The 19,129-nt window shown below is 45.5% G+C and overlaps 1 protein-coding gene and 2 pseudogenes across 5 annotated transcripts in view; 2 read left to right on the top strand and 1 right to left on the bottom strand.

The window, feature by feature from the left end:
* Window positions 1–1,279: 1,279 nt before the first annotated feature.
* Window positions 1,280–4,022, bottom strand: LOC147425841 (uncharacterized; annotated as a pseudogene). Its single transcript, XR_015186314.1, has 3 exons — window positions 4,013–4,022; window positions 1,755–3,401; window positions 1,280–1,536 (listed from the first exon to the last, which is right to left on the bottom strand). The product of XR_015186314.1 is annotated as an uncharacterized LOC147425841 (transcript).
* A 5,403-nt stretch (window positions 4,023–9,425) lies between these two features.
* Window positions 9,426–11,447, top strand: LOC147425840 (uncharacterized; annotated as a pseudogene).
* Window positions 11,448–16,909: 5,462 nt separating this feature from the next.
* The window catches only part of LOC147425839 (Transducin/WD40 repeat-like superfamily protein), a 66,346-nt gene continuing 64,126 nt past the window's right edge, over window positions 16,910–19,129 (top strand). For all 4 annotated transcript variants that reach the window (XM_086497987.1, XM_086497985.1, XM_086497986.1 and 1 more), the window contains exons 1-2: window positions 16,910–17,130; window positions 17,224–17,336. In XM_086497987.1, coding sequence (XP_086354113.1) covers window positions 17,049–17,130; window positions 17,224–17,336 — 195 coding nt within the window. In that variant the 5' untranslated portion in view covers window positions 16,910–17,048. The remainder of the gene's footprint in view (window positions 17,131–17,223; window positions 17,337–19,129) is intronic.

The raw sequence follows: 19,129 nt of genomic DNA, 5'->3' as shown, positions 1-19,129 counted from the left end.
TATTCTCTTTCTATCTCTCTCTGATCCCAACTCCACATGATTATCGATTAGGCTTTCTACATTGTTATCTCTAGCACACGTCTTGTTTGACGGACTCTGGTTGGTATATACACCAACTATAACACCCTTTCAGAAGGTTGAAAAATTTTGGTTGATCCTTGGCCTGAATATCCTCTTTTAGAATCAGTTGGTTATTAAACATGCTCGCCATGGCTATGATAACATATATTCACACCATTTTCACTAGATACAATTCCCTCGTGCAAACTTAAAACTATCTAGATCAACTCTCTTCCCAAATGTGCTGACCAAGTACCCTCTGAACATCTGGTTGGGATTTTTTTAAAGGAGATGTGTGAAAGATGAGAAAGGGAGAAGGTTGTCTTGATGAGTTTTGTAATGTGGGCTATGAGGCCGTGTGGGCCATCATGGGGGATGTTCTCGTATCATTTTTTGATATCTCCTGAATAAAGGGAGTTAGCTTGATGAGGGAGATTGAGAACACAATCATAAATAGAGTCGACTATCCACCAATCTTGGATGCGTAGGTTATGGCAAAGGAGGGCTTTAAGGTTGAGTTTTTTTGCTCTTTGTTTTAAAAAAGGTGAGCAAGACTTCAGAAAACAAGCCATTAATAGGGAAATTTTTGAATAACAGCAAGTAGCTCCACATGTAAGCCATCTAAATGAGTTTTTTTGGGTTTTGTAAGAGGCCATAATGAAGGGGAGTGAAGGATGAAGCGAGGTGAAGAGGGGAGAAAAGCCATTTTGGATAAGTGATAGAGTGGAAGAGACATCCATATTCCAAGGTTCAAAATCCAGGCTTTTAAGTCGTTTATTAGCCTCCGAGATGATAAGTTGTTTACAAATGATGACCGGGTTATTGGTTGCCTTATCAAGGTAGGTAATAAAGAACTGGTCTTTGAGGGATGCAAGTTCGACTGAAACCTCCAGGTGAGGATTGTGTTGCCTCTTAGTAGGTAAAAAATTGGAGCAAAAGCCATAGAGTGCTTGAAGAATGAAGTCCCTAGAGAGGTTAGGAGGGATGCGAATGCATCCGAGGGAAGCGAGGTGATCCATCAAGTTGGATAATTCCAAGAAAGCTTCAAGAAAATTTGGTGGTTTTGTGGGGATATGTCCTAAACCATGCGAGAGAATTTTATGCAGTGCGTGACTAGTAAAGTGAGATAAGTCGGAAGTTAGGATATGGCCGTATTGTTTGTTGATGCCAAAGGGGTAGTTCTTGCAAAGACAAGTCTTATTAAACGTATTGACCGAAGTAAAGATTGATCTCCCATTGCACAATTCTAATTTGAGAGGGGGGGTGAATACCCATGAAAATGAATTTCTTCCCAAGTAGGGGTGATTTCAATATTTAGGCCATAGAAGAACATGCGGGCGCAGGAAGCAATTCAAATTTGGAATATCCAAAAGAGGATTGGCAAAAAAGAGGGGAACAAAGATGCATAAGGGGGGGGGGGGGGGGGGGGGGGGGGGGTTGGGCTAGAATTAGCCTTCCATGCGCAGCACGAACAACCTGGGGCAACCAAAAAAGGCCAAAAAAGCTTATGAGATCAGAAAGGGCTGGCAAAGAACAAATTAGCATAAGGTCAGAAGACCATCAACAGAGAAAAGGGGGGAACTTTTGGATCTGTAGAAAAGAGGCCTGCGCATAAATAAAACAAGGCCTGCGTATAAATAAAACGAGGCCTACGCAACATACAAAAAAAGGCTTGCGCTGAACTAAAAACTCACAGAGGAAGAAAGAGTATTGTGCTCCAAAACTGGACAGAGGAAGGCGGGTAACACTCAATCATAGAGTAGGGCCTTTCCAGAGGATGCGCAGCTGGGATTAAAAGCTGGCCGTGAGTGGCCAGGAGGAGCAGGGGGTTGAGAAGAGAAGGCCGGGAAGGAAGGGGAGGGTTGGGGGGATAAGATGCTGGCAGAGGATTCCGCAGAAGAAGGAGGGTTCCATCTGGGTTGAGAGGAGGAAGAGGGAGTTCTTTGCGGGGTGAGGGTATAGCGGCCTCTTCCTCTGTTGTGACGGGCTGGTTCCAAGCGAGGTTTCTTCCCTGCGTGGGTTTCCGCTTCTCTAGGAGGAGTAATTGCTTGGTGGATAAATTTGTCTACTTCCAATGAGCGACCAACAGTAGGGGCCTGTTGGTTGAAGAGTACAACAAATTTGATAGCCTCCTTGAGCTTTTGCCTGTAAAAAAGGTGGACAAGCATGGATTTAATGGCTTCTTGGTTTTCTTTTTCAATCCAGCTGAGGAAATCTATAGTGGAGAGTTTTAGGCTCAGGCTAGGGAAGAAAACCGGGAAGTGGTTCATGATCATCCATAGTGCACGGTCAAACCATAAGACATTACCGTCTTTACATTGCTCGTCTTGGCTCACATAGTCACAACCACATTTGAGAAAAGGACGGTGAATGTTCCAAACTTGAGTGGTGTAGTTTGTGTCCCTGCCTATGGTGGAGATTACTCCCTTGACACCCACGATGCAACCAAAAGATTCTTTGCAGCGGTTAGTGTCAAAGCATGACATTGTGAAAGGTGTAGCAATAAGAGAGTTCTCAATGCGATTGGAAGAATTAGAATCTAGTATTTGCTGTAATCCAATCTTCAAAGCTTGCTTATCCTTGCCATTGAGTAAAGTTAGGAGCAAACCTTCAAAGAGTGGGGCCATGAGAGTGAAGTTACCAAGGGCCCACGATTTGCGGTGAGCATCACCCGACAGAAGTTCCAAGAAGCGGCCCGGGATGTAAGGGTCAGTGTAGGTTTACATTGGTTTCTTTGCGACCGAGAATGGAGGGGAGGATTTTATGGTGAAGCTTTGGTTAGCAAGCTGTTGCTCTTCTTCATCAAGATCAATGGGGATGAGAGAGCTAGAGGATTCCATCTGAGGCGACAGAGATCTCATCAAAACCATTGAGAAGGTGTCTTTTCCTTTGGTGGGCTAATGGGTCGTTGCGAAGTTCTCTTCCATGGCTCTTCATAAACCTTCTCATAAGGTTTGAGGAGTGTTCCATCCACTCCTTTTGTTCTCTGTCATCTTCCTCCATGATGATTTTTAGGCTGGCAGCCAATTCTCCGAGCCGTAGGATGGCACTTCCGGGGTTCTCCCGGGCTAGTGAGTAGAGCCTAAACCATGCAGGTAGGTCCAAGAGATTGAGGAAGAGAAGCTCCGTATGGCTGTCCGAAGTTGAGGCATAGCGATCCAATTCTGTTAGGGTGTTGTGGAAGAGGGGATCCTTTATGCATAAGAACAGGCCTTGGATGATGGGGGAAGGTGGAGGCGTAAGTTCGCCATAGCCCAAGGCGCAGAGAGCCGCATCCCAGTTATCCGTAACCTGCACAGGAGAGAGGGGTGAAGGGTAAGTAGAGGTTAATCTGGACAAGTCTTAAGGAGTGAGGAAGAGCAGGGGGCGGCAAAAGACCCATGCCAATGGAGAGAAGTGAGCGAGTAGGGGGGCGCCATGAAAGGGGCGGGACAGAGAAAGGGGCAAGGGGCGGATCTGCAGAAATCCGCGAGCCTGGCTAGGCTTATTTGATTTTCATGCAAGGTAAGTAGGGTATTTTTTGGGGGATCAAAAGTAATGTGACCTTTTCTTCGAGCATCTCTGAGAAAAGCATTTTTTTAATATTAAGAGGGGTCCCTCAGTTATAGCACTAGGACAACAATAATAAATCTAAATTCCTAAAAAAGGAAAGAGAGACCTGGTAGCCACCAACAAAATTACTTACAGGTCATAGTGAGCACTCAAAAAAGCTTTATGAGGGCTTCTAGACCACTAGAGAGAGAGTAGGTGGTAAAAATAACTTTTTGTCTAACTTCTTAACAAACATAAATCAGAACAGAAGTCAATTTGCAAAAACCCATAGTAAATTCATCTCATCCAAAGAGAGCCAAGTTTTAGCTCTTGCAACAAACAAGGTTACACGGAGGTTAAGAAGTGTTGGTGTAGCAGTTTCCAGTATGCATAAAAAGTAGAGAGAGGAGTGTCCTGTTACCTGCCACCATCACCCACAAAAAAACAGTCAAGTTAGTCCATAAGGTGGAAGGCAGGTGTCATAGGATGCTCCTACTTGTTATTGATGTCGCCCTAGCTCTTATATAGAAGGAAACAAAAGAACATATACACACACACATCACACCTGGTTAGAGGGATCCATGGGTCTCCTTGTTTGGAAGTGAGCAGCCTTTGTGTAAAGGTGGTGAATAAAAAAGGTTTGTAGAGTAAGACCTTTATATAGATTCTCTTCAACTTGGGTCTCTCCAAAGAGGTTAGGTTTATTTTGAGTCGTGTAAGGGGGGAGAGAGGGGGGTACTCATTACAAGGTAGGGGGGTTTTGAGTGGTGGGTCAGGTATGCAAGTGGTATCTTAAATTTGAAGGGGTGGGAATCTCTTTAGTCCCAAGAAAATCTCACGTTCAGCCTTTGTGCTTTAAAGTGGGGAGATTGAGTTGGGATAGAGGAGTACCAAAACCAAGTAAAAATTTAGGGGGTGTTTTCCATAAGTGGGTATATGGGGAGAGAGAGAAAAGGGGAGGGACCCTCCTCCACCCACACTAGGAATTTAATTTCCTTTAGTTCTGAGTTAAAGAGAGAGAGAGAGAGAGAGAGAGAGAGAGAGAAAGAGAGAGAGAGATTACGCTTCCTTAGAATACAATTTTTTGCTTGTTGCTTTACTGTAATTTCTCTCTCTCTCTCTCTTGCTATCACTTAGAGCATGACTAGTTTCAACACAAAAAGAGCATGAATACACTTCAAAATTTACACTCCCAAATTCTACCTAGTGGATCCAACAAAAAAAGAAATTCCGTGCTTGTAGCATACTTTCAAAAAACATCCTCGCACGACAAATCTCGATTGGCCAAAGCCCCTATGGGCCATACTAGCCTAGTAATTTTGGATTGTATAATAGTCAAAGAGGCTATGAAACCGGCCCATCGGGCAATAGACTTTGACTTTCACCCGAAACTTCACTTTAGACTTTAGGACACACAAAAAATTTGCAAATAAAATTGTGACTGGAATTCAACACTTCAAGACATTTCACGACTTGGTAGCTAGAGCGCTACGAAGCACACAGTGACACCTTGTAGGCCCCAACGATTGGCGCCCCTTTTGGTATTTCTTTATTCTTATTATAAAACCTGTAAACTTCTACAAAATGTCCCTCTTTTATCGCGCTGAAATTTCTCTACTCTAACCCGATTTCGGCAGCATAACCACAGTAGAAGTCTCCACAGACAAAATCCCAAGTAAACATTGACTTTCCACGCACTTTAGAGCTCTTTGCAAAACCTAGCGAGAAATTGCAACTAGCTGAATTCTCTATTTTGCGCTCTGATCCACGGGCTGATCACTTTTATGGATAGCCCTATAGCTCTCCCACATGTGGGGTCACTTGCCCCTTGAATTAGACGAGATTTCTCACGAGAAATCTCTCTAATTTGTTTTTTACAAGTACCCAATGCTTTCACGAGGCTCCCCTAGCAAATAGACGATCCGAACACTTTCACCTAGCCCTCACTAAAGCGGAGCGAGCATGCCTACCTGTGTCTCAGGTGCTCCCGCACATAATGGGACAGTTCCCATGTAAATCACACAAGTTTTCACGAGAGAAAACTCTCCGTTTTTGCATTCCTTTGTGATGGGATTATGCGTACCTGAAGGGCATTAGCAATTAGCTAATCCGATTCCTGTACAGAAGGCTCCTGCCTTGGCAAACACACATAAAACCCCCCAAAACTATACATGGTCATGGGGAAACCCAACTAGTGGGGCATTACCATATGTGCAAAGGAGAGAGAGAGAGAGAGAGAGAGAGAGAGAGAGAGAGAGAGAGATGCATGAGAGAAAATCGTCGCGCTATATAGAGCAAGGGAGAAGGCAAGCTTTCCATTAAAGCTGTGAGCACCTGCACCCACTACTCACACACACTGTAGCACAATTATCCAGTCAAATCAGCCCTTTCTCTTGAAATGGGCACCCCCTCTTACTGATGCTTTTGGAAGATGCATTTGGAGCGGCCATGTGTCTAGTTTGCCTCTTTTGAGTTAATTCCCTAATACCCACTGACTTATAAGTGTAGCGAGAGGCCTAAATGACTTTGAATTGAGCCTATACACCCTTTTACTGCTTGGATTCCAGCGCCAATTTGCCCAACCAGCTCATGGTGACCTGCCCTTCCCGACTGCAAGTGAAACTCTTGATACCCACTGACTTATAAGTGTAGCGAGAGGCCCAAATGACTTTGAATTGAGCCTATACACCCTTTTACTGCTTGGATTCCAGCGCCAATTGGCCCAACCAACTCATGGTGACCTGCCCTTCTCGACTGCAAGTGAAACTCTTGATCGTCGGCCGTTTCACACTGGGCATACAATGTCCGGCCATTTGCAACTTCAAAAAGAGAGTCCCAAAAATTTAACAAAAATCATAAAAAAGAATCCAACAACTCAAGTTAGCAATTGCCACGTCTTTGTGACAGGCTACATCCAATGAGTATTGAAAGGGAGACAATTTTTCTATAGTGAATTCATGCACTTGAAATCATGATGTCATCTCTCCATACCAGCATGTTGTATCGCCCTACATAGCTAGCTATTGAGGGGACTCGAGCACTAGACAAACATAATTAGCTCTAGGAAGGTACCATGAGTGAGTATTAATTGCACTCCGAGTGTGGCCAGGTACTTGTCAGATACAGTTGAGAAATGGGAAAGATCGGGTCTTTATATTAGGATATACGTGAAAATAATAAGTTTGGTAAGCTTCTTCGACTCCTCGGGAAAAAGCCGCCGGCTTGCACAAATTGTAGGCTAGTCAATTGTGTTATGCACTCTTAAGAGAAGGTCTTAGGTCTTCAATCTTCAATCCACAAATACCTTCCAGTTTTGATAGTAGATTGCATCCAAAATTTGGTCATTTGGAACCATCGGCAACATTGGAACCTTGTTATCAAGTGACGCATGTACTCCTCGCTATATGTAGACTTCTATACATGCTCCATAGAAATAGCATTAAGGAACTCGAAAAACGTTTAACAATGGCAATGGAAGACGTTTCTTGGAGGCAATGACAGAACGTTTGGCATCAAGAAAGTCAAAATATATAGCTCATTATATCCTAAGCTCGCTTAAACCAATGTGGAGCTAATCGCCAACCACATGAGAGCAGCACCCTCGTATGTGCGACAATCATGCAATGCATATACAAAGGTGGATGCAAAATGCACCTGGCTTTTAGAACCGTGTGACATCTTTGAAAAGTCTAGAAAGGCACTTGGAAAAGACAAGAAAATAGTTCAAAAGATGACATCAAAAGAGCCTAAAATCTCTAAGAAATCTGAATTGTCTCAAGAAAAGTGCACTCTCAACGTGACCGTGATGCTTAGAGCAGGATTCTCTGGGTCTGTGCAGCCTGCTAAAATGATATGGTGCAGCTTCCTAGTCTCAAAGTTTTAACAAAACGAGCTAAACAGTTGAAGAACGCCTCTAAGAGAGAGAAGGTTTCCAACTGAGGACAAAAAACAACATTACAAAGAACTTAGATTTAGTGATGTAGGAAATAGCAAACACCCAGAGCACTAAAGGCATCAAAATGAGCTTTTTGTCAAAGAAGAAGCTCCCTCCATGAGTCTATGTGCCCTCGCGAGCTTTGTCCCAATTTCACTACTGCTCTCATGGAAACTCAGCCTCCATAAAGTGGTGAAAGATCGCATAAAGCCAAATCGATTTAAGTTTGGAGAACTCAATTTAGTTAAGCAAGATAGAAGATAAGATCTTCACATTAGAGTAAATGCAAGAACATTAAGCTTGGCAAGCTTTCTCAACTCCTTGGAGAGAAGACTCCAGTCTCGATGAATTGCTGCCTACTCAATTTCTGCATGCGTTCTAAGATACGGTCTCAAGTTTTCAAGCTTCACTTCATAAATAGCTGCCAGTCTTCATAGTATATGGAATCTAGCTTTTGGTCATTTGGAAACATCAGCAACACTCAAACCATCGCATCAAGTAACTCCTACACTCCTTGCTATCAGTCAGCTTTCATAATGCTCCAAAGAAACAACATTACATCTTCACATGTTTCCTCCTTTATGTCATTCACACCATGAGAACTCTATACGACATCCTCCTTCTTCGACAACATCATCAAAATACTTAGATTTAGGACTAAATTGTGCTTCTGATGCGAGATGGACAAAGGGCTGGAAACTGGCTTCAAAAAATGCAAATCCAGCACACGAAATGAAGCATATCTATCGTATGAATCAGGACTGGAAATGCACATCTCAATACGACACATGATGGATATCAATCAGGGTATGGGCAACCTTAGCTCCAGACAGTTTGAGAGCATCTCGCCGTACTCCAGATTGTTTCCTTGTTTGATAGTGATTCAGCAGGTGATAAGAGGGGAGGGGGTGAGAAAACATGCGCTCTTTAAACATTGAGAATTGGCAGTTTTGCGGGTGCCTTGGGTAGTTGAGGGCCAGCTTGAGCCAAGTGGTTCCCTGCCCTTCACGTGTTAGCTTTGCATACCTGCTTTGGTGTGTAACAAGAGCCAAAGGACATCGAAACCTAATGGGCAAAGACTAGAGGGAAAAGCCTACAGGTTTTAAATGTGAGGTTATCTTTTGGCATTGCGTCAACAGCAGTGCTAAGCTTGGCAACAGTACTGTGTTAGTCTGTACATACATAGACCAAACACATAAATAAGTACCAGGACAAGAAGATGCATTGATTCAACATCCAAGTAATGGACATTTTGAGATATAGGTCTCTTTGGTATGGTTTTTGGAAACTGCAATGCATGGATGCATGTTGCAAAATACAGGCTTTCTACTTATTTATTGAATGAAGCCTTAATTAACATGAGAGGATGCGGCTTAAGTACATGCACTCTAGGCCTCTCTTGGACTTCTTGTAGGGCTTCTTGCAGGGTGTCTACAGATTCGATGAGCTACGTGAACGTGGAAACCAGGTTCATGATGAGATTGTTTTTCTAAGGCTGTGGAAATGATAAGAGGTTCTTGGCAACACTTTGGTTGACATGCATGCTATCTGTGGAGTCCTTCTAAGAGCACGACAAGTTCTTGATGAGTGTATGCAAGTTCTTTGGAATTCTTGATTGCAGGAGATGCCCAACATTGCCTGATATGTTTTCAAGGAATGCGGACAAGGTTTTCTCTCTAGATGTGGCCTCTTGGACTATACATATAGGAGGATATGTGCATCAAGGACTCTCCATAATTGAGATTGTGGTGCATTTTTGAACGCACAAAAACGATTTGATGAGCATCTTGTCCGATATGTCGTCAGGACTGTCTGGACCGTTTTTAGGGGGATGCTCTCTACAAGTGTGATCAACTATGGTTGCATGTTAAAGGGGCACGTATTATTATGCAAACCATTGATGAGGGCAAAAAGATTTCTATTGATGTTGGTTTTAGTCAGGGGATGTGGAAAGAATACATGGTTCTTTGCAATGCTTTGATCTTGACCTGTACGCTATAATTTGTGGTGTACTTCTGAAATCACAAAAAGTTCTTGGAGAGAGCTGTCGAGGATCATGGATTTGCTCTCTTGGAATACGTGATCACAGGATATGCCCGTGAGGAAGCTCTGGGGTCTTTTCAAGGAAAGTGGAACTAGGTTTTTTCTCCAAATGTTGCCTCTTAGCACTTAAAGGAGGATATGTTTAGCAAGAGTTGGTCGATACTCAGATTGTGGTGTACTGTAGAATACACAAAGATTCATTGACAAGCTTCTTGTCTGGGATGTCACCTCTTGGCCAACACGCTTTGGGCTATTCTTAGAGGATGGAGAGGGAGGGCTTCTTTACAGATGCGATCAGTTATGCCTCTTGGAGGCATGTTTCATTATGCAAAGCATTGACATGGTCAAAGATGAGACTTTTTATCAATAAGGAGCCGTGGAAAAGAGACAATTCTTTGCAATGGTTTGGTCTCATGAAGCAAGTCGACTCATTATCGGCTCTCTCGTGTGCTAAAGAATGGGTATGCTCAGATGCAAGTTTAGTTATCATGACCAGAAGAATTAGCACAGCTGCCTTAGATCCCTACGACTAATTGGACGTTCAAATGATCAGGCAGTCAATATGTCTCAAAGGTGCGAGCACAATTGTCCAGCGGAACGCCTTGCTCCTTGCAAGCACTCAGCCACGCTACTTCAACAAAGCTTTTCATCTGTGATCACAGCGAGGCCAACTAGACTACCATGGCAAGAAACTTCAATTGCAGATTCACTCTTCAGCCGCCATGCAGGGAGTCTTGGCCTACAATGGAAAGCAGGCGGTGATTTGTGACATCGCTGGCCAAGAGGAATTTCATGCTTTCCACTATTATTTTGTCAAGGGCAGCCAGACCAACCTCTTCTGCAAAGTCATAAGCGATGCATGTCACAACTCCAACATGGAGCATGATGTGAGATACTGGTTAGGATTCATTTCTTCCCACAAGACCTTGGCCTCACAAAGGAAGCCTAAAGTTCTTACCGCCCTCAACTACCATGGTTCAAAATTCATAAAGATGTTTCATGAACAACCTTGCAAGCCCATAGACATGCCTACTTGACATCCATAAGGATGGAGATAGCAACATGTGCTTTCAAGTGGTAGCACCGCAAGTGGTTAGTTTGAAGCAGATCAAGCATGCAGTGGGGGTTGCTTTGGAAGATGTCCTGGCAAATCATCCACTAGTCCCTTCCTTGTACAAAAAGGTTCAGAATTCAATCGGATTAGACAAAACCAAGAGTGGACTATGGAGCTTCCGTGAGCGCAAAACTGAGAAGAAAAGGGTCGTAACCATCGAGGAGCTCATAGAGACCGTGCTATCAGGTGATGATGGCAACAAAGCTGCAAGGATTAGTGCTGTGAAGTTCATAATGGTGTGCATGCACGACATGCAAGAGTCCCTCTACTTTGATGTGGACTACAAGAGTGACCCGATTTTGGTCAACGGTACAACTTTGGACATACAATGGTTTGTGCAAGAGTTGGTAGGTATCTTTATACAGGTTTTTAGAGACTACGATTGGTCGTGGACTACAAGAAAGCATGAGCAACAGCAAATCCAGAGACAACAAGATTACTACAAAGTAAGTATGATCCGCATTGTGCCCATGATTGAGAAGATGTGCTCCTAATCAAGTGGGCTACATGCTAACAGCATTGCACAAGATTGGGGTGTTGCTACCGTTTGGTGACAATTGGAATGGTGCTTAATCAAGAACACAGCCAAAATAAGTCATAGTGACTGCTTTACTACAAAATGAGTCCCCTGGAATAGACTGGGGATCTGACGGATACAATATTTACTAGGGAAGGAGAATGGCATGCAAACATCAAGTGTGCACATTGCTACCATCATGTATGACTTTCATTCTTCTCTCAGTTGAGACCAATGTTGCCAGTTAATATCAAAGCATGTGTCTATAATGGAAGCCACATGGTACTCTCGTGAGGGTAAGAAAGGTAGGGGTGAGGCTAGGAATGAGTCTAGAGAGAGTCTCGAGATGACATGACTAGCCAGATATCACCCGGTGGTGGATATAGGTCACCAGAGCTAGACATGGAGCTAGACAGGATCATACCTTTACCATGCAATAAAAGATCATCAAAATGCAGTGACTAGTGCTCCAGGCTATGTGGAAATAAGGATGCAACGAAATTGAGTATTTGAAACAAAGCCCTATAACAGAGTGGTGATAAGGCAAAGGCTCTTAAATTTCTTCGGCTGGACCCAAGCTTACTGCTTGGCTCTCTTTTGTCATCTTTAAGAGAAGATTTGAAAGACATGGGCAAACCAAGCTCAAAACGAAATGGAAGAGGGCATGCTAGATGTGCCCAGAGCAGATACGGGCTCTACTGCAAATGGTCGAGTCTTCGCTGGGCAAGTTGAGATTGTCCAGCGCATTCACAAGACCAAAGATTATTATCAGATTTAGGAACTCAAGGAATGCACTGCAGAAGAAATTCGAAAGGCCTATAGAAAGACCTCTCTGAAGGTCCACCCGGATAAGAACAATGTGCCAGTGTTGAGAAGGCTTTCAAAAATGTTTCGAAGCTTCTGCTTGTTTAACAGATGAGAATTCATGGGCCATTCCCCCCATACTAATGCACGATAGAATTTGAAATACTGAACCAACGCTCCCCATATATACTAACCTCACCCTTGTGAGTTTCCCTATCTCACTCAAGTCTGGGAAGCATCCCAAACACAACTACATCTATATCATAGTAGCGGACCAAGGCAACAATTATGAGGATCTCAAACCCAATGTACACTCTCTAGCCACGCATTGTATTACTTTAAACAATTTCCTAAACCCTACAATGATATTTCGGAATGTACTTGACAATAAAACTGGAAAAAGCATTTCTACATGCTTACTTGAAACAACAGACACAATTCACACAATCAAGCTAATAAGGAAGATTTACTACAAAATTCATGCACGCAACCCCTAATTTTGAGTCCAACCATCAATGAAAACAATAATCGAGACATTGCAGAGATCATCAATGAAAACAATAATCGAGACATTGCAGAGATGGTCTATGTTACCAACTAACAAGTACCTTTTTAGAAAGGAGAGAGAGCGGATTACACCTTGAGAAAGAACAAACACCTCAATTAACCGAACCTGCAAAGATGTGGAAAAGGCATATGTGAAACATATGCCACTACAAACATCGACTGCTTTTCTGGATGAAAAGCAATCCCAGAAACCCAAACCGTAGAAATACTTGCGATTCCGTGATAGGCTGATTGTGTGACTTGCTAGATATTGACAAGCGTTAAATACGCAGAGAAAACAATATTGTTTATGTGTCGAAGCTGTAAATAACGTGGATGATAAAAGACAAAATAACGTGGATGAAGAGAGAGAGAGAGAGAGAGAGAGAGAGAGAGAGATCTTCAAAATTGCACGATCGCTACCTCCCTCTCGCAACCTTGCTATCACCTGCAACACAGAAAAAGTACACACACACACACACAACCAAATTTCCACGCCCAAAATGACACCCAATCCACCGAACAAAAATAAAAATCCCCCTCCACCCAAAAAACACACCTTTCCTAGGCCACTCCCCATTGACCTAATCTCCCATGACCATGTTAGCAAATTTCCTCCCTATAGACTCTGCCTTAGGGCAGTGCCAACAAAACAAAAGTCACATGAGGTGTGACGCCCCAGCTTCTGGGCGCGTCGGGGAGGGGCCCCGGCGGGGATTCTTACCCGCATGCAGCCGAGGGAACTTCTGTCTTCAAGGGACCCGTCGGGGATTCTTACTCGCACGCGGTCGAGGGGACTGTCTTCAAGGGGCCCGGCGGGGATTCTTACCCGCACGCAGTCGAGGGACCAAGGTGTTGCTTCAAGGGGTCCTGGCACGGACGGCACCGGCTCAGGGGGGCCCGGCTCGGACGGGGCCGGCTCGGGCGTGGTTGCGTTCCATGGGTCGACGGCCGTTTGTGTTTTCGCGGGTCTTCGCGGGTCTCGCGTCTCGGGTCCCTAGCCCCACGTAGCCTCAGGCTCCGCCGCACCGCCGACGGGTCATAGCGTGCCCCGGGGAACCTTGCGTGGAGTCCCCACGGTGCGCGAGTGCGTGGAGTGAGGCTAACGTGCCTAGGTGGGGGGTCCCCTCCCGTGGCCGGTCTTCGGGAGGCTCATACCCCTTATATACACCCCCGTTTGAAGAGAGTTCGACGACCGCGTCGAACGTGGGAAAAGAGTGCTCGGCTATGCATGAGGCCGTGGGGACAAAGGGGTGCATATAAGTGCAAGTGATCAAAAACGGTTCCCAAAATGCAAGTAAGTAGGCATGCTTTGTTTTTGTCATTTTTGAAAATGAGTGTGTGAGTATTTTTGGGGTTTTGGCAGAAGGCTGAAAAGATATGCTTTGAACACCCAAGTAGAATTCCCCGTACTTGAGCGTTCCCCGAATAGGTAACCCGATGTGCGCGGAGCCACCTGCTGCGTTGGTCCGCGCGGAGGCTTCTTGAAAGCCGAATCTGAAAGAGCGTTCCGTCGCAATGCAGCACTTGCGAGTTGGTCCCTGTTTGGACGTCGTTTGGATCTTTAGCTCAGCATGGGCCACAAAACGTGGCCGGGGCGCGACGAACACCGTTGGCTTGGTTCGTCGCGTTTTTGGTCTTTCTCTGTTTTTGTCATAAAGAGCCCTGTCTGGCTCGCATCTGCCTTTTCTTCATGTGAAGAACCCTGTCTGGCTCACATCTTTGCTTTTTGTCATGTGGAGGTGCCCGGCTCGGATCGGGGCCGGCGCGGGTCACGGGTGACGGCCCGTTGTTGGGACGCGTCACGAAGAGCCCTGTCTGGCTCGCATCGTTCCTTTTCTTCATGGAGGTGCCCGGCTCGGATCGGGGCCGGCGCGGGTCACAAGTGACGGCCCGCGTGTTCAGGACGCGTCACGGGGCGGAGGGCGTGTGGTTGCTTTCTGGAGCTCTCTTCACCAGGATTTTGACGACCCGGGCCATTGCGGTTGGAGTCGTCGTGAGTATCGTGCGCGTCGGGCACGTTAGTCTTCGACGACTCCAACCACAATGGCCCGGGTCGTCAAAATCCTGGTGAAGAGAGCTCCAGAAAGCAACCACACGCCCTCCGCCCCGTGACGCGTCCTGAACACGCGGGCCGTCACTTGTGACCCGCGCCGGCCCCGATCCGAGCCGGGCACCTCCATGAAGAAAAGGAACGATGCGAGCCAGACAGGGCTCTTCGTGACGCGTCCCAACAACGGGCCGTCACCCGTGACCCGCGCCGGCCCCGATCCGAGCCGGGCACCTCCACATGACAAAAAGCAAAGATGTGAGCCAGACAGGGCTCTTCACATGAAGAAAAGGCAGATGCGAGCCAGACAGGGCTCTTTATGACAAAAACAGAGAAAGACCAAAAACGCGACGAACCAAGCCAACGGTGTTCGTCGCGCCCCGGCCACGTTTTGTGGCCCATGCTGAGCTAAAGATCCAAACGACGTCCAAACAGGGACCAACTCGCAAGTGCTGCATTGCGACGGAACGCTCTTTCAGATTCGGCTTTCAAGAAGCCTCCGCGCGGACCAACGCAGCAGGTGGCTCCGCGCACATCGGGTTACCTATTCGGGGAACGCTCAAGTACGGGGAATTCTACTTGGGTGTTCAAAGCATATCTTTTCAGCCTTCTGCCAAAACCCCAAAAATACTCACACACTCATTTTCAAAAATGACAAAAACAAAGCATGCCTACTTACTTGCATTTTGGGAACTGTTTTTGATCACTTGCACTTATATGCACCCCTTTGTCCCCACGGCCTCATGCATAGCCGAGCACTCTTTTCCCACGTTCGACGCGGTCGTCAAACTCTCTTCAAACGGGGGTGTATATAAGGGGTATGAGCCTCCCGAAGACCGGCCACGGGAGGGGACCCCCCACCTAGGCACGTTAGCCTCACTCCACGCACTCGCGCACCGTGGGGACTCCACGCAAGGTTCCCCGGGGCACGCTATGACCCGTCGGCGGTGCGGCGGAGCCTGAGGCTACGTGGGGCTAGGGACCCGAGACGCGAGACCCGCGAAGACCCGCGACCTCTGGCGCGAGCTCTTCAAACTACTAGGAACCCAACTCCGCTTCTCCTCCGCCTACCACCCAGAAACCGATGGCCAAACAGAAAGAGTCAACCAAAGCATTGAAGACTACATCCGCAACTACGTCAAAGCAGATCAAAAGGACTGGTCCGAATACATGGACATCATGGAATTCCACTACAACAACTCCATTCATAGCAGCACTGGCTACACCCCCTTCGAGCTCTCCACAGGTAAAGAAGTCATCACCCCTCTTGCACTGGCAACCGGCGACGTGCATGCCCAGGATCTGGAATGTGAAGAGTTTTTGCAGCAATGGCAAACACGCATGCAAAGCGCAAAGAAGAGCCTCGAGCAAAGCAAGGTACGCATAGCCAAATATGCCAACCAAAAGAGAAGACCGGCCGAGCTGTTCCAAGAAGGTGACTTGGTACTGGTAAGCTCCCAAAATATCAACCTACCTCAAGGCCTCTCCCCGAAGTTCAACCACCGATTCTACGGGCCATACAAGGTGCTCAAAAGCTACAACGACGTCACCTACAAGCTGGAGCTACCCCCACAAATCAACATCCACAACGCTTTCCATGTAAGTCTCCTCAAAAGGTTTGCACCGGATAGCACCTATGGTCGGAATGTCCCCGAATATGTAAAGGATGGCCCGCCCAATGAGCCGGAGGCCATCCTAAAGTCGCGCTTTGGGCGCCGGGGACAACTATTCTATGTCAAGTGGCGCAACCGACCCATGACGGAATGCACTTGGGTACCTGAAGAAATCATGCTCCGTCTCGGACGACCCCTAGTGCTCCGATTCTACAACATGCCCATTGAAGAGGAGGACATCGATCAACATGATACCACATAGAATAGTCCTCAACCCCCTTGTAAATAGCAACACCCTAGGTAGCTAGACATTGTGGGAACAACAACAAACTCTCATCTTTGTAAATATCCACCCCTCAACCTCGGCAACAACTTTTGTATCGGCACGCCTCAAAACCCCGGCTTGACGTGGGCGTCAAGCTCTCTCAACCCGGGGGAGTATATAAGGGAAGTATGTGCCACTTCCCCCAACTTTCCAGCCCCGTTTTCAAGTGATTACTTGCGTCCCTTGTATTCGGCACTTTCTTATGAAATTGATCATGCGTTCGTGTCCCTCATTCTCGTGTCCCTTTTGCGTTCAGTTTTCAAATTGAGTTCTTGTACGTGCGTTTGCTTGCCTGCAGGTCCCGTTTGCATCGCAGGTGAGCCGGCGCGGCCCCGTTTCCGCGACGCCCCGAACGAGGGCGTCACATGAGGCCATCGAATAGGCTTTGTTGGGAGTCCTTTACAAATGGATGCCTTTCTCCTTCTCCTCTAGGCGCCTGCCAAAGAATAGACTAATCAAATCCTCCGTAAAATCCTGCGCGAGTTAAACCCTGTGCTATCGCTACCATCTCATGCCTCGTACAGACGCAGTCGCACCCCTCGGGTGCCCCCCTCTTCGAGCACTCTCTTTTGACAGTCTGGGTCTCATCAAAGGTGGGCTTCTTACCATTTGTACATTTCCTGCAGATAGTGGGCACATTCATGTACATCCGCGTGCACAAATACATCCTCTTCTGTTGTATGCAGTAATTGAGAACTCGACGGAAACGGGACATCCCCAAGTTGTAGCCCGGTGGGGTGAGCCAAGCTCCCAAAGAAGTATTGTGTCTGTTTCTCTTTCATCCGATGAGGATTGTGAGGTGAGTCCTATGCCCTTGCTTTCAGCTTATTTTGAGTCCTGGAATCACTTCAATTAAGTAAACTCTTATGTCTAATGCGTTCTCTGACATGTACCTACTCACAAATGTGCCTCCTATGCTCATGAAGAAAATAATGCATTTTTGGGCTACCGTTGTCGCAAGTAGACCAATTGCAGCCTCTGTAGAAATTGACGGCATTGAAAACGAGCTTTTGCAAATTGTAGGTCTGTTTGGAAAGTAGTGTGTGGGTTGATGGAATCTCTATGCATTGCAACCCCGTTCCCATTCTTCTTTGTGGCATGGTTAGAGACACTTTTGTTGTTGTCTTATCTTTGGAGTCAAGTTTATTGTTGTGAAAAGCAACTGCGTATGAGGCTGAAGGACTGTCATGGGCATTATTTCATTTTTGTTCACAAAACTGCTCAAATTCCCAATGGTGATACTCGATGAGCATCTACACATCTTTGCATAGCTTTCATTGTGAACCTTCAGACAGTGGTGAAATGAGGTGCACACGGTTTGTTGCATTTTGAGGGTTTGCTGATATGATTCAAGAAAGAATTGGTAAGGATGTCACGGTGACAGTCTGGCCACTTGATCTCTGGTGGGTTAAGTGTGAGTTGCCAGGCGTTAGACAGCCAACGGATTATGTGAAAAGATTTCTCGACTCTTTCTAGTAAAGTGACCATTGACTTGGCTAAATTGCTAGTTTATGGGGAATCGAAGTACATGACTTGTCATAGGCTGAATTTTAAGCATTATGGTTGACAGGATGTGAAGAGGGTTCCCTTTTTGGCTTTCTAAAAGAAGCCTTCAGAGGAGAGTTGCGTTAGGCATACTTCAATGTTTTTAGTGATGATTGAGACTTACCTAAAGTGTTATTTTGGTTTTAAAATACTAAATGGATCTTTTTATTTCACCTTTTATTTCACATCATGCCATGTCTTGACTTTTCTTGCATTCTATTGTTTCAGAATGCTAAAGTGAAGCTTCACCTTGCGCACGCGCGCGCGCGCACACACACACACACACACACATATATGTATATATTAATGAGTTCTTTAAATTTCACCTTTCATTTCATAGCCTCACATGGCTTGACTTTTCTTGCATTTTATAGCTTAGTTTCAGTCAGTGTTCGGGAAAGTCTCTTTTATTAAGTTGGCGACAATGTTGGGGAAAGCCTTTTCTCCTAAGCGGCCAAGTCTTCTGCATTAAAAGATGCAAACTGGAACTACTAGTAGAAATTTTCAAAATGGCAGGATTTTGAACTATTTTCTCGTATATTTTATCGATTTTTTCCCCTTTACCATTGCTTGTAATTGGCTAATCTCGATTTTCAGCCGGCTCAAGGCTAAGCTAAGGCACACCTTTCCCAAACACTGTCACCGAGTTTCCTCCTCTCAAAGAAGAAAACCGAAAATACTAGCAATTTTTTTGAAATTTGCAGGATTTTTGAACTATTTTCTTATATATCTCACTAATTTTTCTTCCCTTTACCATGGTTTGCAACTGGTCTTGATTTTTCAACCGGCTCAAGGCTAAGCTAAGGCAATCCTTTCCCAAACACTTGATTCCAGTTAAATTCAACCTAATGATTTTATCACTTTGGAAAGCCATCGTGACCATTTCACTTGTTTTAAACAATGATTGGCTTGTACTCTTTGTTTCACATGAAGCCAAAATGGCAAGTATAAAAACACGCCAGAGCCACATATCAAAATACAAATGTAGGTGAAAAAACCCTTAAAGATCTTCAAAGATTAAACCGATGAAGGGTAAAACCGAAGGAT

This window comes from Adiantum capillus-veneris, chromosome 24 (assembly GCF_014529385.1).
Source record: "Adiantum capillus-veneris isolate H3 chromosome 24, ASM1452938v2, whole genome shotgun sequence".
Classification (NCBI taxonomy): domain Eukaryota; kingdom Viridiplantae; phylum Streptophyta; class Polypodiopsida; order Polypodiales; family Pteridaceae; genus Adiantum; species Adiantum capillus-veneris.
The sequence above is the reverse complement of the archived record's forward strand: the minus strand, read 5'-3'. Positions and strand labels throughout refer to the sequence as shown.